Genomic DNA, 18677 nt, shown 5'->3' on the forward strand with positions numbered 1-18677 from the left:
CAAAAAGCAAAGGAGAAAAGGAAAGATATAGGCATCTGAATGCAGAGTTCCAAAGAATAGCAAGAAGAGGATAAGAAAGCCTTCCTCAGCAATCAGTGTAAAGAAATAGAAGAAAACAACAGAATGAAAAAGACTGGAGATCTCTTCAAGAAAATTAGAGATATCAAGGGGACATTTCATGCAAAGATGGGCTCAATAAAGGACAGAAATGGTATGGACCTAACAGAAGCAGAAGATATTAAGAAGAGGTGGCAAGAATACACAGAAGAACTGTACAAAAAAGATTTTCATGACCCAGATAATCACGATGATATGATCACTCATTTAGAGCCAGACATCCTGAAATGTGAAGTCAAGTTGGCCTTAGAAAGCATCACTACGAACAAAGCTAGTGGAGGTGATGGAATTCCAGTTGAGCTATTTCAAATCCTGGAAGATGATGCTGTGAAAGTGCTGCACTCAATATGCCAGCAAATTTGGAAAACTCAGCAGTGGCCACAGGACTGGAAAAGGTCAGTTTTCATTACAATCCCAAAGAAAGGTAATGCCAAAGAATGCTCAAATTACCACACAATTGCACTCATCTCACATGCTAGTAAAGTAATGCTCAGAATTCTCCAAGCCAGGCTTCAGCAACCGTGAACTTCCTGATGTTCAAGCTGGTTTTAGAAAAGGCAGAGGAACCAGAGACCAAATTGCCAACATCTGCTGGATCATCAAAAAAGCAAGAGAGTTCCAGAAAAGCATCTATTTCTGCTTTATTGACTATGCCAAAGCCTTTGACTGTGTGGATCACAATAAACTGTGGAAAATTCTGAAAGAGATGGGAATACCAGACCACCTGACCTGCCTCTTGAGAAATCTGTATGCTGGTCAGGAAGCAACAGTTAGAACTGGAGATGGAAGAACAGACTGGTTCCAAATAGGAAAAGGAGTACGTCAAGCCTGTATATTGTCACCCTGCTTGTTTAACTTCTATGCACAGTACATCATGAGAAATGCTGGACTGGAAGAAACACAAGTTGGAATCAAGATTCCCGGGAGAAATATCAATAACCTCAGATATGCAGGTGACACCACCCTTATGTATGGCAGAAAGTGAAGAGGAACTCAAAAGCCTCTTGATGACAGTGAAAGTGGAGAGTGAAAAAGTTGGCTTACACCTCAACATTCAGAAAACAAAGATCATGGCATCCGGTCCCATCACTTCATGGGAAATAGATGGGGAAACAGTGGAAACAGTGTCAGACTTTATTTTTCTGGGCTCCAAAATCACTGCAGATGGTGACTGCAGCCATGAAATTAAAAGACGCTTACTCCTTGGAAGAAAAGTTATGACCAACCTAGATAGCATATTGAAAAGCAGAGACATTACTTTTCCAACAAAGTTTCGTCTAGTCAAGGCTATGGTTTTTCCAGTGGTCATGTATGGATGTGAGAGTTGGACTGTGAAGAAGGCTGAGTGCTGAAGAATTGATGCTTTTGAACTGTGGTGTTGGAGAAGACTCTTGAGAGTGCCTTGGACTGCAAGGAGATGCAACCAGTCCATTCTGAAGGAGATCAGCCCTGGGATTTCTTTGGAGAGAATGATGCTAAAGCTGAAACTCCAGTACTTTGGCCACCTCATGCGAAGTGTTGACTCATTGGAAAAGACTCTGATGCTGGGAGGGATTGGGGGCAGGAGAAAAAGGGGACGACAGAGGATGAGATGGCTGATGGCATCACTGACTGGATGGACATGAGTCTGAGTGAACTCCGGGAGTTGGTGATGGACAGGGAGGCCTGGTGTGCTGTGATTCATGGGGTCGGGAAGAGTCGGACATGACTGAGCGACTGAACTGAACTGAACTGAACTGAATATTCCATTGTATAATATGTACCACTTCTTCTTTGTCCATTCCTGTGTCAATGGACATTTTGGTTGCTAACGTATCTTGTCTATTTAAAATTGCTGCAGTGAACTTTGGGATGCATCTGTCTTTTTGAATTATGGTTTTCTCCAGGTGTTCTTTTCTTTTTCATGGGGTTCTCAAGGCAAGAATACTGAAGTGGTTTGCCATTCTCTTCTCCAGTGGACCACGTTTCGCCAGAACTCTCCACCATGACCCGTCCATCTTGGGCGGCCCTACAGGGCATGTCTCATAGTTTCATTGAGTTAGACAAGGTTGTGCCCCAAGTGATCAGTTTGATTAGTTTTCTGTGATTGTGGTGTTCATTTGGTCCACATAAGGATAAGAGGCTGATGGAAGATTCCTGATGGGAGAGAATGACTGTGGGGGAAACTGGGTCTTATTCTGATGGGAGGGGCCATGCTCATTGGAAAAGACCCTAATGCTGGGGTGAAGGCAGAAGGAGAAGGGGACAAAAGAGGATGAGATGGTTGGATGGCATCACCAACTTCATGGACATGAGTTTGAGCAAGCTCTGGAAGTTGGTGATGGACAGGGAGGCCTGGTGTGTTGTGGTCCATGGGGTCACAAAGAGTCAGACACGATTGAGCGACTGAACTGAACTGAACTTTGTCCAGGTGTATGCCTAAGACTGCTCGGTCTTATGGCAGTTTTATTTAAGGAACATCCATACTGTTCTCCAGAGCTTGTATATCTGATATGATGTGATGAGACTGGCACTTTGTTTCTGACCTCCTAAAGCCATAATCACAATCTAATCATGAGAAAAATATGAGGTAAATTCCAATGGAACGTCATCCTACACAATGAATAGTACTCTTCAACTTTTATGGTCATTTAATCCAAGGACAGTCTGAGGAACTGTCATAGACAAAAGGGGTCTAAGGAAACTTTATAACCAAAGATAGTGTGGTATCATGGATAGACTCTTGGAACAGAGAAAAAATATCAGTTAAAAACTCGGAAATCTGAATAAACTGTGAACTTCAGTTGATAAGAATGCATCAGTATTTTTATTAATTGCAACCAATATCCCATACTGATGAATGATTATTAGTGATAGATGAAACTGGGTGTGAAGTATAGAAACTCCCTATACTAACTTCTTTATTTTTTTTATTTAAATCTATTCTTAATATATATACGTACATATATATAATATGACAAAATGGACTGTCACATTTGTTAAGCTTATCTCAAAAAAGTCATAAAATTAATTATTGATTGGATACATTTTGATAAATTTTGATTATAAAATTAGTGTATGAAAAACTTGTTTACTATATTTAATGTTAACCAATTTATGTTAACATGTCATTTAACCCATTTATACCCAAGGGTAAACCAAGGGTTAGAAAGGCACTTTGATATTGTTTAAACTGATGTCCATAGAAACATGAGCGTATCCAGTATATCGGGAGACACATCTGCTCAGTGAGTGTTTTCAATTATGTTGGATTATCTGCATGACAGCTGCAATTATGATTGACCCCTGTGGTTATCTAAAGTGGAAATACTGAACATGTAATGGGCTTAATGTGCATCTGAATTCTTCCAGGTTGGCTTGTTCATACTTTCAAGTAAGAATATTTGGTCTGCATAATACAGTTACGGGTTGAACTAGTTTTACTATTTATATAGCTATGATCTTTTGCATATCTGGAGAAGGACTGGAAAACGTCAGTTTTCATTCCAATCCCGAAGAAAGGCAATGCCAAAGAATGCTCAAACTACTGAGAGGGTAACAGGCAGGAAGGCCAGGGGTCTCCAAAGGGAGGAAATAGCCTGCAAGTGTCAGACATCTTTATCTCTCTTAAGAGGCAGGAGGAAACAAACTAGGGATATTTTTTCCTTCTCTATACAAATTTAAAAGGAGGTTTCTCTTAAAATACTGTGTTGCCATAATGACACCTGGTTTCACCTGAAGTTAACTATTCTCAAACCTAGAGATAACCAATGCCTTTTTCTTATGGAAATGTTTGTTTTAAGCTATGCTAATGTACTATGCATTTACCCCAGACTAGGTCTTCAAGTTGGTTTGCCTCTTGGCTCACAACCTACTTGACAAACCAGTATGTTATACTCAGATATTGTTCCCCTAATCTATGTAAATAAAACTATTTGTATGGTGGTCTGCCCTTCTTCAAGATTCAAGTTAATCATTTTATGGCCCAGGATAAACCATTTGGTGCCAAGATTATCCTAAAATGCATCTTATGGGTGAGGGGCCTGGTGCCATTCTGAGTTTTAAGACATTCCTTTCTTTCATTAACAGACTGCTAGTGACTATATAACATCCTGCTGAAGACTAGCAGGGGGTACTCTTTCTGCCCCACTCTGATACCTATGTCAGAAGCTTTCTCTATCTCTTTTATACTTTAATAAAACTTTATTACACAAAAGCTTTGAGCGATCAAGCCTCGTCTCTGGCCCCGGATTGAATTCTTCTCCTCGGGGGGCCAAGAATCCCGGTGTCTTTGCTTGATTCAACAACAACCTTTCATTACCACACAATTGCACTCATCTCATACACTAGTAAAGTAATGCTCAAAATTCTCCAAGCCAGGCTTCAAAAGTATGTGAACTGTGAACTTCCAGATGTTCAAGCTGATTTTAGAAAAGGCAGAGGAACCAGAGATCAAATTGCCAATATCTGCTGGATCATCAAAAAAGCAAGAGAGTTCCAGAAAAACATCTATCTCTGCTTTATTGACTATGCCAAAGCCTTTGACTGTGTGGATCACCACAAACTGTGGAAAACTTGACCTGTCTCTTGAGAAATCTGTATGCAGGTCAGGAAGCAACAGTCAGAACTGGACATGGAACAACAGACTGGTTCCAAATAGGAAAAGGAGTACGTCAAGCCTGTATATTGTCACCATGCTTATTTAGCTTATATGCAGAGTACATCATGACAAACGCTAGGCTGGAGGAAGCACAAGCTGGAATCAAGATTTCTGGGAGAAATATCAATAATCTCAGATATCCAGATGACACCACCCTTATGGCAGAAAGTGAAGAAAAACTAAAAAGCCTCTTGATGAAAGTGAAAGAGGAGAGTGAAAAAGTTGGCTTAAAGCTCAACATTCAGAAAACGAAGATTGTGGCATCTGGTCCCATCACTCGATGGGAAATAGATGGGGAAACAGTGGAAACAGTGTCAGACTTTATTTTTTGGGCTCCAAAATCACTGCAGATGGTGACTGCAGCTGTGAAATTAAAAGACACTTCCTTCTTGGAAGAAAAGCTATGACCAACCTAGACAGTATGTTAAAAAGCAGACACATTACTTTGCCAACAAAGGTCCGTCTAGTCAAGGCTATGGTTTTTCCAGTGGTCATGTATGGATGTGAGAGTTGGACTATAAAGAAAGCTGAGCACTGAAGAATTGATGCTTTTGAACTGTGGTGTTGGAGAAGACTCTTGAGAGTCCCTTGGACTGCAAGGAGATCCAACCAGTCCATTCTAAAGGAGATCAGTCCTGGGTGTTCATTGGAAGGACTGATGTTGAAGCTGAAACTCCAATACTTTGGCCACCTGATGTCAAGAGCTGACTCACTTGAAAAGACCCTGATGCTGGGAAAAATTGAAGGCGGGAGGAGAAGGGGATGACAGAGGATGAGATGGTTGGATGGCATCACTGACTCAATGGACACGAGTCTGAGTAAACTCCTGGAGTTGGTGATGGACAGGGAGGCCTGGTGTGCTGCAGTCCCTGGGTTCGCAAAGAGTCAGACATGACTGAGTGACTAAACTGAACTGATCTTCTGCAGTGATAATTTTTCATTGTAAAGAAATTCAACATTAGGCTTCAGTTTTCTAAATCAACTAATAGAGACATTGACTTGCCTCCATGAAAATGACATTTTACACTGGAATCATTTTCAAAATAAAGGTCAAATGTGATCATGGTACACTGTGCATATGTAGAGTTCACAATCAAAAAGTGGGTTATTGAACTTTACGACATGCAGAGACACTTAGGCAACATCAAATGAAAGGAAGAACTTGCTGATTTTTCTCATATTTGTATCAAACATAATAAACAGATCTGAATTTTGCAACAGTTCATTATTTAATATAGATATAAATATGCAGTAATGAACAGTACCTTTTAATTTGCCATATTTTACTTAAGAGAAATGCTTTCAAATATTTTGGCTCATCATAATAGTGGATCACACTAAGAATAATTTTATTGTTATAATGAAAAATAAATGACAATGATAAATGAATGCTTCAAATAATGATGTATCACATTCAAAATCCAACAAATTAAAAAAAAGTGACAAGTGGAGGACAAATTATGAAAGTGTATCTTTTGGCTGCTACTGCTAAGTCACTTCAGTCGTGTCTGACTCTGTGTGACCCCATAGATGGCAGCCCACCAGGCTCCCCCATCCCTGGGATTCTCTAGGCAAGAACACTGGAGTGGGTTGCCATTTCCTTCTCCAATGCATGAAAGTGAAAAGTGAAAGTGAAGTCGCTCAGTCCTGTCCGACTCTTAGCGACCCCATGGACTGCAGCCCACCAGGCTCCTCTGTCCATGGGATTTTCCAGGCAAGAGTACTGGAGTGGGGTGCCATCGCCTTCTCCTAATATCCAGGATTTAGTTTCAAATTTTAATATTATATACTATATCAAACTAATGATAATTTAAATTTTATCAGTTGTGCAGTCTTGTTTGTAATTAACTTTATTTTGGTTTTGTGGCTTTTGTAAGGACTGTAAGCATTAAAGTTTATTCCACATTTTATGTCTGAACATAAGTGAAGTAATATAGTATTATAATGTAAAAATTCTAACTTGTTTTTCAAAGGTATTGAACATAATTTACAATTAGAAACACTGTGCTAATACTCCAGTTGAGGAAGTTTCAACTACAATTGGTAAATATCATGTCCTTACTCTGCTTTTTAAGAAATAACATTGCCTAATTGCAGAGAGATAAGAGCAATACATTCATCATTTTTATTTCAAAGCTGTTCACCACCTATTCACATAAGACTCAGTTTACCCAGCAATGTAAAATATTTACCGTGTAGGTTCTTGTCAAGGAGCATAATCCGAAAGTCACTCTCAAGTCTCAACAGCTCTACTGAAAGAAATAATATTGATGTGAAATTACTTTAAGGATATACAATCCATCCATTCATACAGATCAGTGACTCTGTCTTCAGTTCAGTTCAGTTCTGTTCAGTCTCGCAGTCTTGTCTGACTCTCTGCGACCCCATGGATGGCAGCATGCCAGGCTTCCCTGTCCACTACCAACACCCAGAACTTGCTCAAACTCATGTCCATCGAGTTGGTGATGCTATCCAACCATCTCATCCTCTATTGTCCCCTTCGCCTCCCGCCTTCAATCTTTCCTGGCATCAGGGTCTTTTTCAATGAGTCAGTTCTTCGCATCACGTGGCCAAAGTATTGGAGTTTCAGCTTCAGCATCAGTCTTTCCAATGAATACTCAGGACTGATTTCCTCTATCTTAGCTGCATACTAAAATCACCTAAGATACTTAAAAATACTGATGCCTGGAGACTTCCCTGGTCATCAGTGATTAAAACTCCATGCCTCCATTGCCAGGGGTGAGCTTTTGAGCCCTGATCCAAGAACTAAGATCCCACATGCTGCGTGGCATGCCCCCCCGCTGCCCGCCCCCCCGCCCCGCACCCAGAATACTGATTCCTGGATCCCATCTTGAGCTGTTTTGATTTAATATGGGATTTGATATGGTTAATAAATACTATTGGAATTAAAAACCAAAACTGAGAACCACCAGAATAGAGGCTTTTAAGCAGGGTTCCTGATCTGACTGCATAGTAGTGTCACAGAGGGTGCTTTTATTATTTTTTTTTTAGGGGGTGCTTTTAAAATAGTGATGCAACTATAAAGAAAAATAACAAAAACAAAAGTACTGATGCTAGGGCCTGAGTCCTAGAATTCTGGTTTAATGGATCTGGGGTGGGGCCCTGTTTCATGGGTATTGTCTCAAAGCTCCTCCAGGCAATTCTAATGTGAAGTCAGGGCTGAGAACAATTGCTCTAAGACCGGAACACCTGGGCCATCTTATTTAGATTCCCATAAAAGAAGAACACCTGGGCCAATTTGTCTGTTACATTCACTGCAAGGATGTTGTTCATTCTATTCCACAGTAAAAGAGATTTTTTTTTTCCTCTTGTCAGAAGCAAGACGAGTGATCCAACTCCTGAAGAAATACTTCTGTTTATATGGTCTGGACACTTTGCCTTAACGCTAAAAGGCTTAGATACAAATTCAAGGCCAGTGCTTAGGAAATGTGGCACATATGTTATGACAAACTTCATGTCATTTTTACCTCCTATTTCCTATTCTTGTTGTACCCCGTCTCAAAAATTCCATTTGTTTTTCATTAATCACAAGACTTCTTGTTTTGTTTTCCTTTTTAACAAGTCTTCTTAATTATTTCTGCAGCTCTATGAGACTGAAAAAAGAAAGAAGAGAAAGAAAAGGGAGGGAAGGAAGATAAATTCAGGGATTTTTGTAGCATATACTCAACTTTGTACACAAAATCAAAAACACATACATTTAACACAGGTTTGCATTGGAGTGAATTCAAATTTCCCTGATTGATATCACAGAAAAGTCCATTTTAAATACTGCCATGTAAGTAGCCTTGAAAGTAGCCTTAAAACAGTTGAATTTGAGTACTAATGGAAGGTAATAGGATAAATTTGATGGACCAGGTGGTGGTAGTAAGCCTAATTAGTTGGATTTTAGATGACCCCCAAATTCGTTCCTGGAATAGAAAATGTTTTATTAACACATGAGATATTTAAACTGTTATGTAGTGTATTTCCTTATGTAAATCCAGTCTTTAACTCTGTAGAAAAGTATTCAAACTATGAACTTATAATTTAAGAAGATATAATTAAATGCTAATCCTTAAATTAAAGAATAGCCTAACTAAATGAAGCATTGTACTAATAATTACTTCATCATTAGCTCAAACAATGTTTCCTGGGCAGGCTACTATGGTCCTACTCTGGGTCAGCCTCTCTGCTATGCTGTGTGACTACAGCAGTTAATAAAGTAGATGGTCTCTGTTTTCATAGAATCTATACTCTAGATGGGAAACAGGCTTGAGTAAACATAAACAGAAATGTATATCTGTTTAGAACAAATGAAAAATGTTATGGAGGAAAATGCATATTATTATGTGTTAAATGCAAAAAAAAAAAAAAAAAGGCAGAAATGAAGGGATGGGATTGGAGTCTAATACACTCTGATAAGGAGCTTCCCAGGTGGCACAGCGGTAAAGAACCTTTTTCCAATTCAGAAGTTGCAGGAGACGAGGAGGGTTCAGTTTCTGGTTTTGGAAGATCCCCTGGAGGAAGAAATCACAACCCACTCCAGTACTTTTGCCTGGGAAATCCCATGGACAGAGGAGCCTGGTGGGCTCCATGGGTTTGCAAAGAGGACTATACGACTAAGCATCCATTCATACTCTGATAATCAGAAGTTTCTCTTAGACAAAATCTGGATCAAAATTTAAAGAAGAATGAATAATTATCAAGTGGGCAATGTGTATGTATGAACAAGGGTGAGGGGATAGCATATATGAAAATCAATAATAAAGTAAAATTTTCTATATATTGTTGTTGAGTCCTGTCTGACTCTTTGTGACCCCAGAGATTGCAGCACACTGGACTCCCTGTCCCTCACCGTCTCCCAGAGCTTGCTCAAACTCATGTCCATTGAGTCAGTGATGCCATCCAAGCATCTCATCCTCTGTCATCCCCTTCTCCTCCATGTGTATTCACACATTTACTTACATAGAGCTCAAATCAATCCAACAGGCATTCAATTAAAAGTTTTCCACTCATTTATACTTGTTAAAACTTGAACTGGACATGAAGAAAGACAGGAGAGTGTCTTTCAAAATAGAACGCAATAAGTTAGCAGAATATCTGAATATTTTGAGGTGTGGAACTCTTGGGAGGGGAGAAAAATCAGGCAAGATGAGGATACTTCGTGAATCCTCATTCTTCCATTCTGGTGTTCTACCTCCACCGCTATTCACTGGAAGCTGATGCTGCAGGTAAAACTCAGACACATTTTTGCAAAACTTCCTCAGCCTCAATTAGATTCTTTAAGGCCTCAGAACAAGGCCCAGGAGGATGTGAAGAGAGAGTAAGTCAGCAGTCTGTCAGATTCCTCTCACTGCTTGTGTTCTAATCATAGATGATTTTGTGGACAGGATGGAGGGTGTGGATTCTTCTGTGTACAATCCAGACCATTCCTATGCATTCCTCAGAATCTGATTTTCTGCATTCTTTACTGGGATGGCTCACAGGGTTCACACCTGAAACTTAACTCTTGATCTGTTTCTGAAAGGTTGGCCATCCCTGAGTGTCTCTCACCTCAGTACGTGAATCCCTGTGTACAATGGCGCTCATACCAATGATATGACTATCCTCTCTGACACATTTCCCCACCTTAATCTGGCACTCACCCTTGTCAGTTATAACTGCTATATATAGCAAATCTACTCAGTCCTCTACATTGCAGCTACTCTACCCTAACTTGCATCTTCTCACATTTGGAGTATTGCAGTAACCCTCCAACCGGTTTCTTCATGTTCAATTGGATACTTTTCTAATCTCTTCCCACCAAATAGAAGCTTTTCTAAAAAAAAAAATCTATTGGCGTATAGTTGCTTTACAATGTTGGATGAGTTTCAGGTGTACAACAGAGTGAATCAGTTATACAAAGACGTATGTCCATGCATGCATGCTAAGTCGCTTTAGTTGTGTCTGACTCTATGGACCAAAGCCCACCAGGATCCTCTCTGTGGGATTCTCCAGCAAGAATCCTGGAATGGGTTGTCATGCCCTCCTCCAGGGGCTCTTCCTGACCCAGGTATTGAAACTGAATCTCTTATGTCTTCTGCATTGGCAGCCAGATTTTTTACCACTAGTGCCACCTGGGAAACCAATATATATAATTACTCATTTTTAGATTATTTTTCCATATAGGTTATCACAGAGTGTTGAATAGAGTTCTCTGAGCTATACAGTAGGCCCTTATTATATTTTGTTAGTACAGTTTTGATCACGTCAATTTGATGCTTAAAATCTTTAACTGATTTTGCATTGATCTCGGCAGAAGATCATTAAATGGTTCACATGGCCCTGTGTATCTGGATGCTGCCTGTATTTCAGCCTCATGTGCCCTTCAGCAGTTCTCACCTCCCTCTTGCACAAGGTCTTCCACCCCATTAGCCCCAAGCTCTCTTTGGCTTCAGTGCCTTCACCCAGCCAGTCTCCCATGACCAGAATCCTCCTTACCTCACTCTTTATCTGATGATCTGCCTAATTTTTCCTCAAGCTTCAGATTATAGCTTAAATACCCCCTTGTCAGAGAGCCTTTTTTTCACCCTGTAATTAAAATTAAGATCTCATTTGTTTGCACTCTCTTTATACCCTATGTTTTCTATATACCTATATACCCTATATTTTTATCTCTAGCTCTATCTCAATTTGGACCTGCATGTTTTTGTGCATGCAATTTTTAAAAAAATATTTACTACTCTCACTGAAATGTAAGGTCTGTGAAGACATGGGATAGAGACATGTTCAGAAGATAAATGTTAAAATTGGGCAGAGGCCAAGCCATGGATGGGTCTTTTGCATTGTGCTAAGGGATTTGGATTTTATCTTGAGGGCAACAGAGAAAGAGAAGAAAAGATTTAATCAAGGTGGTGGCATGTTCAGAATTTGTTTCAGCGAAGTCTTTATGGTTGTCAGTGGAGTAATATCAGAGGAAAGGAGACAAGATAAGATATTATTATTGATAAGATGATTTATTATTTATTATTTATGATTTATATCATATATTTATGATCATTATATTTATGATTTATTATTGATAAGATGATAAATTACAATAAGTTGTTGATCAGAGTGATTGGGCTCCTTGAGAAGCGGACTCTATTGGTGGAGATTGGGGCATATTGGGTTTACTATAGAGTATTCCTATCTGAGGGAAAGAAAAAAAGGAAGAGAATTGGAAATGAAAAGTCAAGTTGTAGTACAGACTCAGTGAAGGCCTAAGCTAACTCCACAGTAAGCACTGGAACTAGGAGGGCCCCTTAGAGTTAACCCCTACTTGGGGATAGTGGGCTAGCCTGTACACTCCTATATTGATCAGTCAATCGTTAGATATAGACTGTCCCCATGAATGAATGTCCGCTTCCCTGGTGGCTCAGATGGTAAAGAATCTGCCTGCAGTGCAGGAGACCTGGGTTCGATCCCTGGATCAGGAAGATCCCCTGGAGAAGGGAATGGCAGCCCACTCTGGTATTCTTGCCTAGAGAATCCCATAGACAGAAGAGCCTGGCAGGCTACAGTCCATGGGTTGCAAAGCGTCAGACACAAATGAGCAACTAACACTCTCATGAATGTAGAGTGATTTCAGTGAGATGGTTGTTTTCAGGAAATATCCAAAGATGGATGTAGGTGAGCACTCTCAGCAGTTGGAAGGGCATAGGAGCTCCAGAGTTTCCTACTGACTGAGGGGCTGAGAGAAGCAAAACAAAATAAAAACCCAGGATAATAAGCAGAGAGAGGCCTGGGTTGAAGACAGAAGATTAGAAACTTGTAACCTGACAAGATATAGTAAAAGTTATGGCCCTGGGTGAAACTCCCCAGACAGCATGTTCTAGGAGAGAAGGGTATTAAGCTATATACAGAATCCTGGAACAACCAGACCAAACAGACCTGGGTCACGGCACTAATAGAATGAAAAGACCAAGGATGAGCAAGTAGAGAAGAAGCAAGCAGGATAATATAACAAAGGCAAAAGAGACAACATTGCAGCAAGCCTTTCCTGGGGACTTCCTCAAAGTCAGGTCCTTTGCACATATTCCATGAAACAATCTTCAAAGAAGCCCTATGAGGTTGGTATCATTATTATCTTCCTTTTTAAAAACAGACAGTTTTGAGAAGTTCAAAACAGGCCAATATTTGATGGCCAAGGCATCAAGCCAAGACTGAAACAAACCTCTCTCCAAGGCATGTGTTGTTTACCACATCAACTAGAAGATGATGGTTTATTTTGATCTTTACAGAAAGGACAATTAAGTAAGAATATGAAAGTAATCTTTGAATACAATAGTGTAGATGTCCCAAAATTCTGTTACATTTCTTGCAAGTGGAAAATGTGAAGGTGGATAGAAAAGATATATATGAATACATACCAGGGGCTATAGATCAGGCAGAATAGAATTTTAATATGAAAGATAATTGAGTATGTTTCTATTCCAAAGGCCAACACAGAGAGATGGAGAAGCCATAGGTGCTATAAAGAGATGGGGTGTCAATGGACCAAGGGCCCCTGAGGAAGAGGGAGGGAATAAGATTCACAGAAATGTTGGACAGGCAAACAATATCTCCCTTTAAAAGTCATGATGGTGTTGACAATTGGCTATGAGAAGCAAAAGGAAGCTGAAGCTCTTGCATTATTTATGTTTCTCAGATTATACTTAAACTTAAGATGCGCCTCCATATTCTAAGTAAACGTGCTCTTTCTTGTGTTTATCTGTAATACAGACAGATTCTATCTGATGAAAAATCAAACTGGAAGTTGGAAACTTCCAGGACAAAATAAAGATAGGAGTAAAAATGAGGCAGAATGAGGAAGAGGAAATAGAAGTAATAAGTCAGAATAGTGTTGGCAAATCCCTTCAGGGTGGGAATGGTTAAACTTGTGTCTCAGCAACATCAAACAAAGAGCCGAGAAAACCCTTCATCCTGAGCTGGTGTTAGGAACTGTGAACCATACAGAAGTCATCTGTTTCCTCAATGACTCACATTTCTTCGAGAGGAAATGCTCCTTTGGTCTAAGATGGTAGTAAGAAAGCAACAAAACATCAAATAAGATAGGAAGATGATAGATGGATGTATAGATAGGTAGACAGATAGATAGACAACCCTTTTTGGAAACTTGTTTTCACATATTCTAATTAAATCAATAGGTTTTTAAAACCTGGATAGTATTGGACCACCCATTATCTCTTAGCCTATTGTTGACTGAAAGTGGTAATGGAAGCGGTAATTGGAAGCAGTAATGCCTCTTACCTAGAATATGCTCCGTGTGCTTGCTTTCAAGTAGTTTTCATCCTTGAAATGGATTCCTTGAAGTAGAATGTGAAGACATGGGATGAAGTCATGTTCAGAAGATAAGTGTTAAAATGGTCAGGGGCCAAGGATGGGTCTTTTGCATTATGCTAAGGGATTTGAATTTTTATACTGGGGGCAATAGAGGACTACTGAAAAAATTTGAACAAGGTGGTAGCCTATTCAGAATTTGATTCAGCAAAATCCTTATGCTTCTCATATTAAGCCTACATGCCACCCCATGTCTGAGCAATGGCAGGAATGTGGCTATCAAGAATGACAACTTGAGTCTTGGATTTTCACACAGTCTCAACTGAATTTTACGTGCTTTCAAAATTTGAAAAACTATCAAGGGGATAGCATGAAAGTCAGGTTTAGTCCCATTCATATGAAAGTTTTTAAAAAGCACTCCTATCCTCCTCTTTTTGAGTCATACTAGAAACAGGAGGTATATGTCATAAATCAGAGACAAGTCCTGGATCCACTGTTGTTGCTGTTGTTTTTACTTAGTTGCTAAATCGTGTCCAACTCTTTGCAACCCCATGGACTGTAGCCCGCTAGGCTCCTCTGTCCATGGAATTTCTCAGGCAAGAATACTGGAGTGGGTTGCCATTCCCTTCTCCAGGGGATCTGGGAAGCTTGGATCAGTCACTACAAAGCTAGTCTAGCCAAGTGCTCCGGAAACCTCACACTCCACATCTAGAAAACGGGAAACTTAAGCCTGATGACTTTGAAACTGTCTTCCAACTCTAAAAAGCTTTTTATTATCTGGATTTAAGTAATTGTACAGCTAATCCAAAAGGCCACTTTCATACGGTGCCATAAAAATGGAATATATACTTTTGGCTTTGATAAATGTGATATATTCCAAGCTGCTGTTGAAGAAATAGCTAATAAGCATTTATAAACATGATTTCACTAGAGAGAAAGGTATTATTCAACATATAATAATTACCAGTAAGTTCAATAATAAGTGCTTCTCCTTGCTTTATGGATCTTAGAAATAAAAAAGCATGAAATCTGAAGGTTTTGCTTAGCATGCCTCTTTTTTTAGAATACTGATGACTTCAGCAGAAATGTAGAAAATAATACCTAAACATTTATTTGATTCCAAAAGCCTTTTAATACCAGAATTCTTTAACCATGTTAAGGAAAGTTGGCTTAGATTAACAGAGAATAATACATTATCTAAAATCCAATGTGTTTTTCAAATGCTCTCCAAAGAAGTGGCAAGGTTTTGGTATTGTCTTCAGTTGTGGCTTAACACATATATTTATACTTAAACATCAGAGTAATTTTCAAACAGGAAGTTTTCAGCTCTGTAATTAGTAGTCCACAATGGTGGCTTTGACACTTAATTACAACATTGCTTAGACAACAATAACATGAGAAATATGAACACTGAATGCAGTATTTCTCGACACACCTGTCTACTTCTTATTGGCTGGGAAACAATTCCATATGACTACTAAATAATCCATACAGAAATGTGTGTATGTAGACAGGCAGCATGCATTTACAACAGGTACTTCCAGTTAAGTTCAGTCACTGCTCTGGATTTGGACTAAACTGTTATGCCCAGTAACAGCGATAGAACATCACCAGAGCCTGCCGTAGACTCATAGGGTCCTCTCTGCTCTGAATGGTGAGCAGCTCCCGTTGCAGATTGGATCAGTCTTCAGAACAAAGGTGATGGCATTTTATCCACTGCAAATCGCTGGACTGGTTCTTGGGTTCTTCGGCATGATCGGGACCCTTACCACAACTCTTCTGCCTCAGTGGAGAGTATCGGCTTTTATTGGCAGCAACATTATTGTCTTCGAAAGGGTCTGGGAAGGCCTCTGGATGAACTGCGTCCGACAAGCCAAGGATAAGTTGCAGTGCAAGGTCTATGATTCTTTGCTGGCCCTCCCTCCTGCCCTAGAGGCAGCCCGGGCCCTCATGTGTGTGGCTGTAGCCTTATCTGTGATTGCTCTGCTTGTTGGTATCTGTGGCATGAAGAAGATTCAGTGCACAGGCTCTAACCGGAGGGCAAAAGCATACCTCGTGGGAATTTCCGGAGTCCTCTTTATCCTGACCGGCATCTTCGTTCTGATTCCGGTGTGCTGGATGGCCAATAACATCATCAGGGATTTCTACAACCCAGCGGTCCACGTGGGTCAGAAACGAGAACTGGGAGCTTCACTCTTCGTCGGCTGGGCCACTACCGCGGTCCTCATCATCGGAGGGGTTCTGCTCTGTGGGTTCTGCTGTTGCAACCGAAACACGCCAAGGCACAGATATTTAGCCCCTGGGCGTCGTGTGCCACACGCACGTAATCCACCACGGCCAGTGGCAGTGCTCAGTAGGACTTCCACCAGTTACGTCTAACACCTGCTTTCAGCTCGAACTGTGGATTATGATCCATGTGTTTTATAGACGCTTGCCAGAAACTGTAAGTATGCCAGGCAGGAGAATTTGCTTTATGACTGCTCTTAAATTGAAATGAGAAGTTTAAAGGGCATGTAGATTGTAGTCACCTGTGGCAGGAAGAGAAATGACTTACTTCGGACCCTCTAACCTCATGTGTATTAAATGCATTTACTATTCTAGACTCAATCTTCAGTCCAATTTGTGTAATCTACTGATAAATTACTCTTTTTTCACTATCATATATTATCTATTAAAAGGTCTGAATTCTATTGCTATTGATATGCCATAGCAATAAAACATATTTACTAACATGATGACAACCAAAATGATGGCTTCTTTCTTTTTTAAACAATTAGCTGAAAAACAATAGACATCAAATAATGCTTTTAATTGAATTTATCAAAATATGGAAATACTAGTTCAATGAAAAGATTTGTTAATCCTTTATGAAACTCAAATGCATTAGCAATTAAACAGTTTTAGGGAAAGGGAGCTTTGATTTCTGCTAAGATATTTAAGAAGATGATTTTAAAGCCTCTAATGTATATAGTTAAACTTGCTTAGAATTATATATACAAAGAAAAACAATTTATAAATGAAAAATAATATGCTTTCAAAACTTATGATGTGTACCTACAAGCAAACAGAATTATCTGTCTTGATAAGATACAACAATAGAAGACTGTGAACACTCAATTCCCATCAAAAGTAAATACAGCCCCGATTAATGAATTAAGGTCTAGGTGTTGAAGGGAATGGTTTCTGTTCCTTGTTTTATTCTTTAGTCATTGCACAGGTCTATACATGCTAAGTAGAATGAGGTCTCAAGGTCATGATTCAGGCAGTTAGTCAGGCCAAAATAAGTATCCTTTTTTTATTCTCAAATAAATATCTATAAAGCATTTTGTTTTACTCAAATTGTATGCATTTGTTTCTCAATTCTTCACTTCTTATGTATTGAACATGCCAATATTGTAGGGGAGAGATGGCTAGACAAAAGTCTATGGGGCAAAACAGAGTTTGTGGGGCAAGACCACTCCTATGGGATGCTCCTTCAATATCTTATGAATCAATTAATGTTTATCTATTCAATTTTCACTTTTCAAATATTGTGTTTATTTTATAATAAAAATGTATTTCATATACAATACATAATTTCATTGAAGAGACATTTGTTTGCCAAATATTTATTTTATGTTCATGTTTATTATAATAAAATAATAAAGTAAAATAGTTACATATTTTCAATGATTTTGGTCTATTTGCCTGTGTGTGTGTATGTGTGGGGGGGGTCAGTTTGAAAATGAAATTCTATCCTCAAAAGATCATCTAATAACTCTGAAACATTAAATCAGAGATAACTCAAGCCTAGATGCTAATGTCAAACCCTCATTCCATTCTACAAATCACCAGCAATATTTTGATAAGTCAAACCTTTGGTAATATAAAACTGTATTTTAAAAATTAGTGATACATTAATGCTATAGTCCAAAGCAATGTAAATGTCTTCAAATCATAGCAATAAAAATAAGAAAAACAATAATTTAGATTTATTTTTCCTAAGATTGTTGTATTTTTCAGGCTTAATTGAGAAAGGCCAAAACACTGGGCATGTTGAAAGGAGTCATTTATCTTACACAGGCAAATAAATAAGACATCAAGACAAGCAAGATATATGCTTAAGGGTTGTCATAGAATCATTTGTCTTACCCTTTGGCTCACCAGAAGAAGTAATTAGCTTTGCAGGATGGGTCCCAGAATCTAAATGAGGCATGTTTTCCTGCTAGTCAGAGACTAAAGAGTAAAATTGTGTAACTCTAGGTAGAATCATAAAATTACTAGAGACAATATTAACTATGGAATATGGGGCAAAATTTTAAGGACTAAGGATTATTTTCTTTGCTCTTTCATTAATCAAAGTGTACTTTTGGAAAAAAAAGACATTATAGTTCTGCTTCCTCCTTCTCTTTGCTGAAATCTTTACCCTACTACACCAAAAAAATAATTTTCAATGAATTTCAAGGTGCATTATGGATGCAAATCTCATACCACAAACCCCTATGTGGAAGAAATGCATCTTCATTTTCTAAAATCTGATTTAAATTCAACTTTTTGAGCATTCTTACACATCTTACACAATTCTTGGAGTCTTTCTGCAGGAATAAGCAGTGGCTGGGTGGTGGGAATCAGGGGATCGGTC

General features: G+C 39.1%; 1 protein-coding gene across 1 annotated transcript; it reads left to right on the forward strand.

The window, feature by feature from the left end:
- Positions 1–15205: 15205 nt before the first annotated feature.
- On the forward strand, positions 15206–17729 carry CLDN17 (claudin 17). The gene has a single exon (XM_061428235.1). The coding sequence runs from the start codon at positions 15758–15760 to the stop codon at positions 16433–16435; it is 678 nt and encodes a 225-aa protein (XP_061284219.1). The 5' UTR covers positions 15206–15757; the 3' UTR covers positions 16436–17729.
- The last annotated feature ends 948 nt before the right edge of the window (positions 17730–18677 follow it).

This window comes from Bos javanicus, chromosome 1, assembly GCF_032452875.1.
Source record: "Bos javanicus breed banteng chromosome 1, ARS-OSU_banteng_1.0, whole genome shotgun sequence".
NCBI classification, from domain to species: Eukaryota; Metazoa; Chordata; class Mammalia; order Artiodactyla; family Bovidae; genus Bos; species Bos javanicus.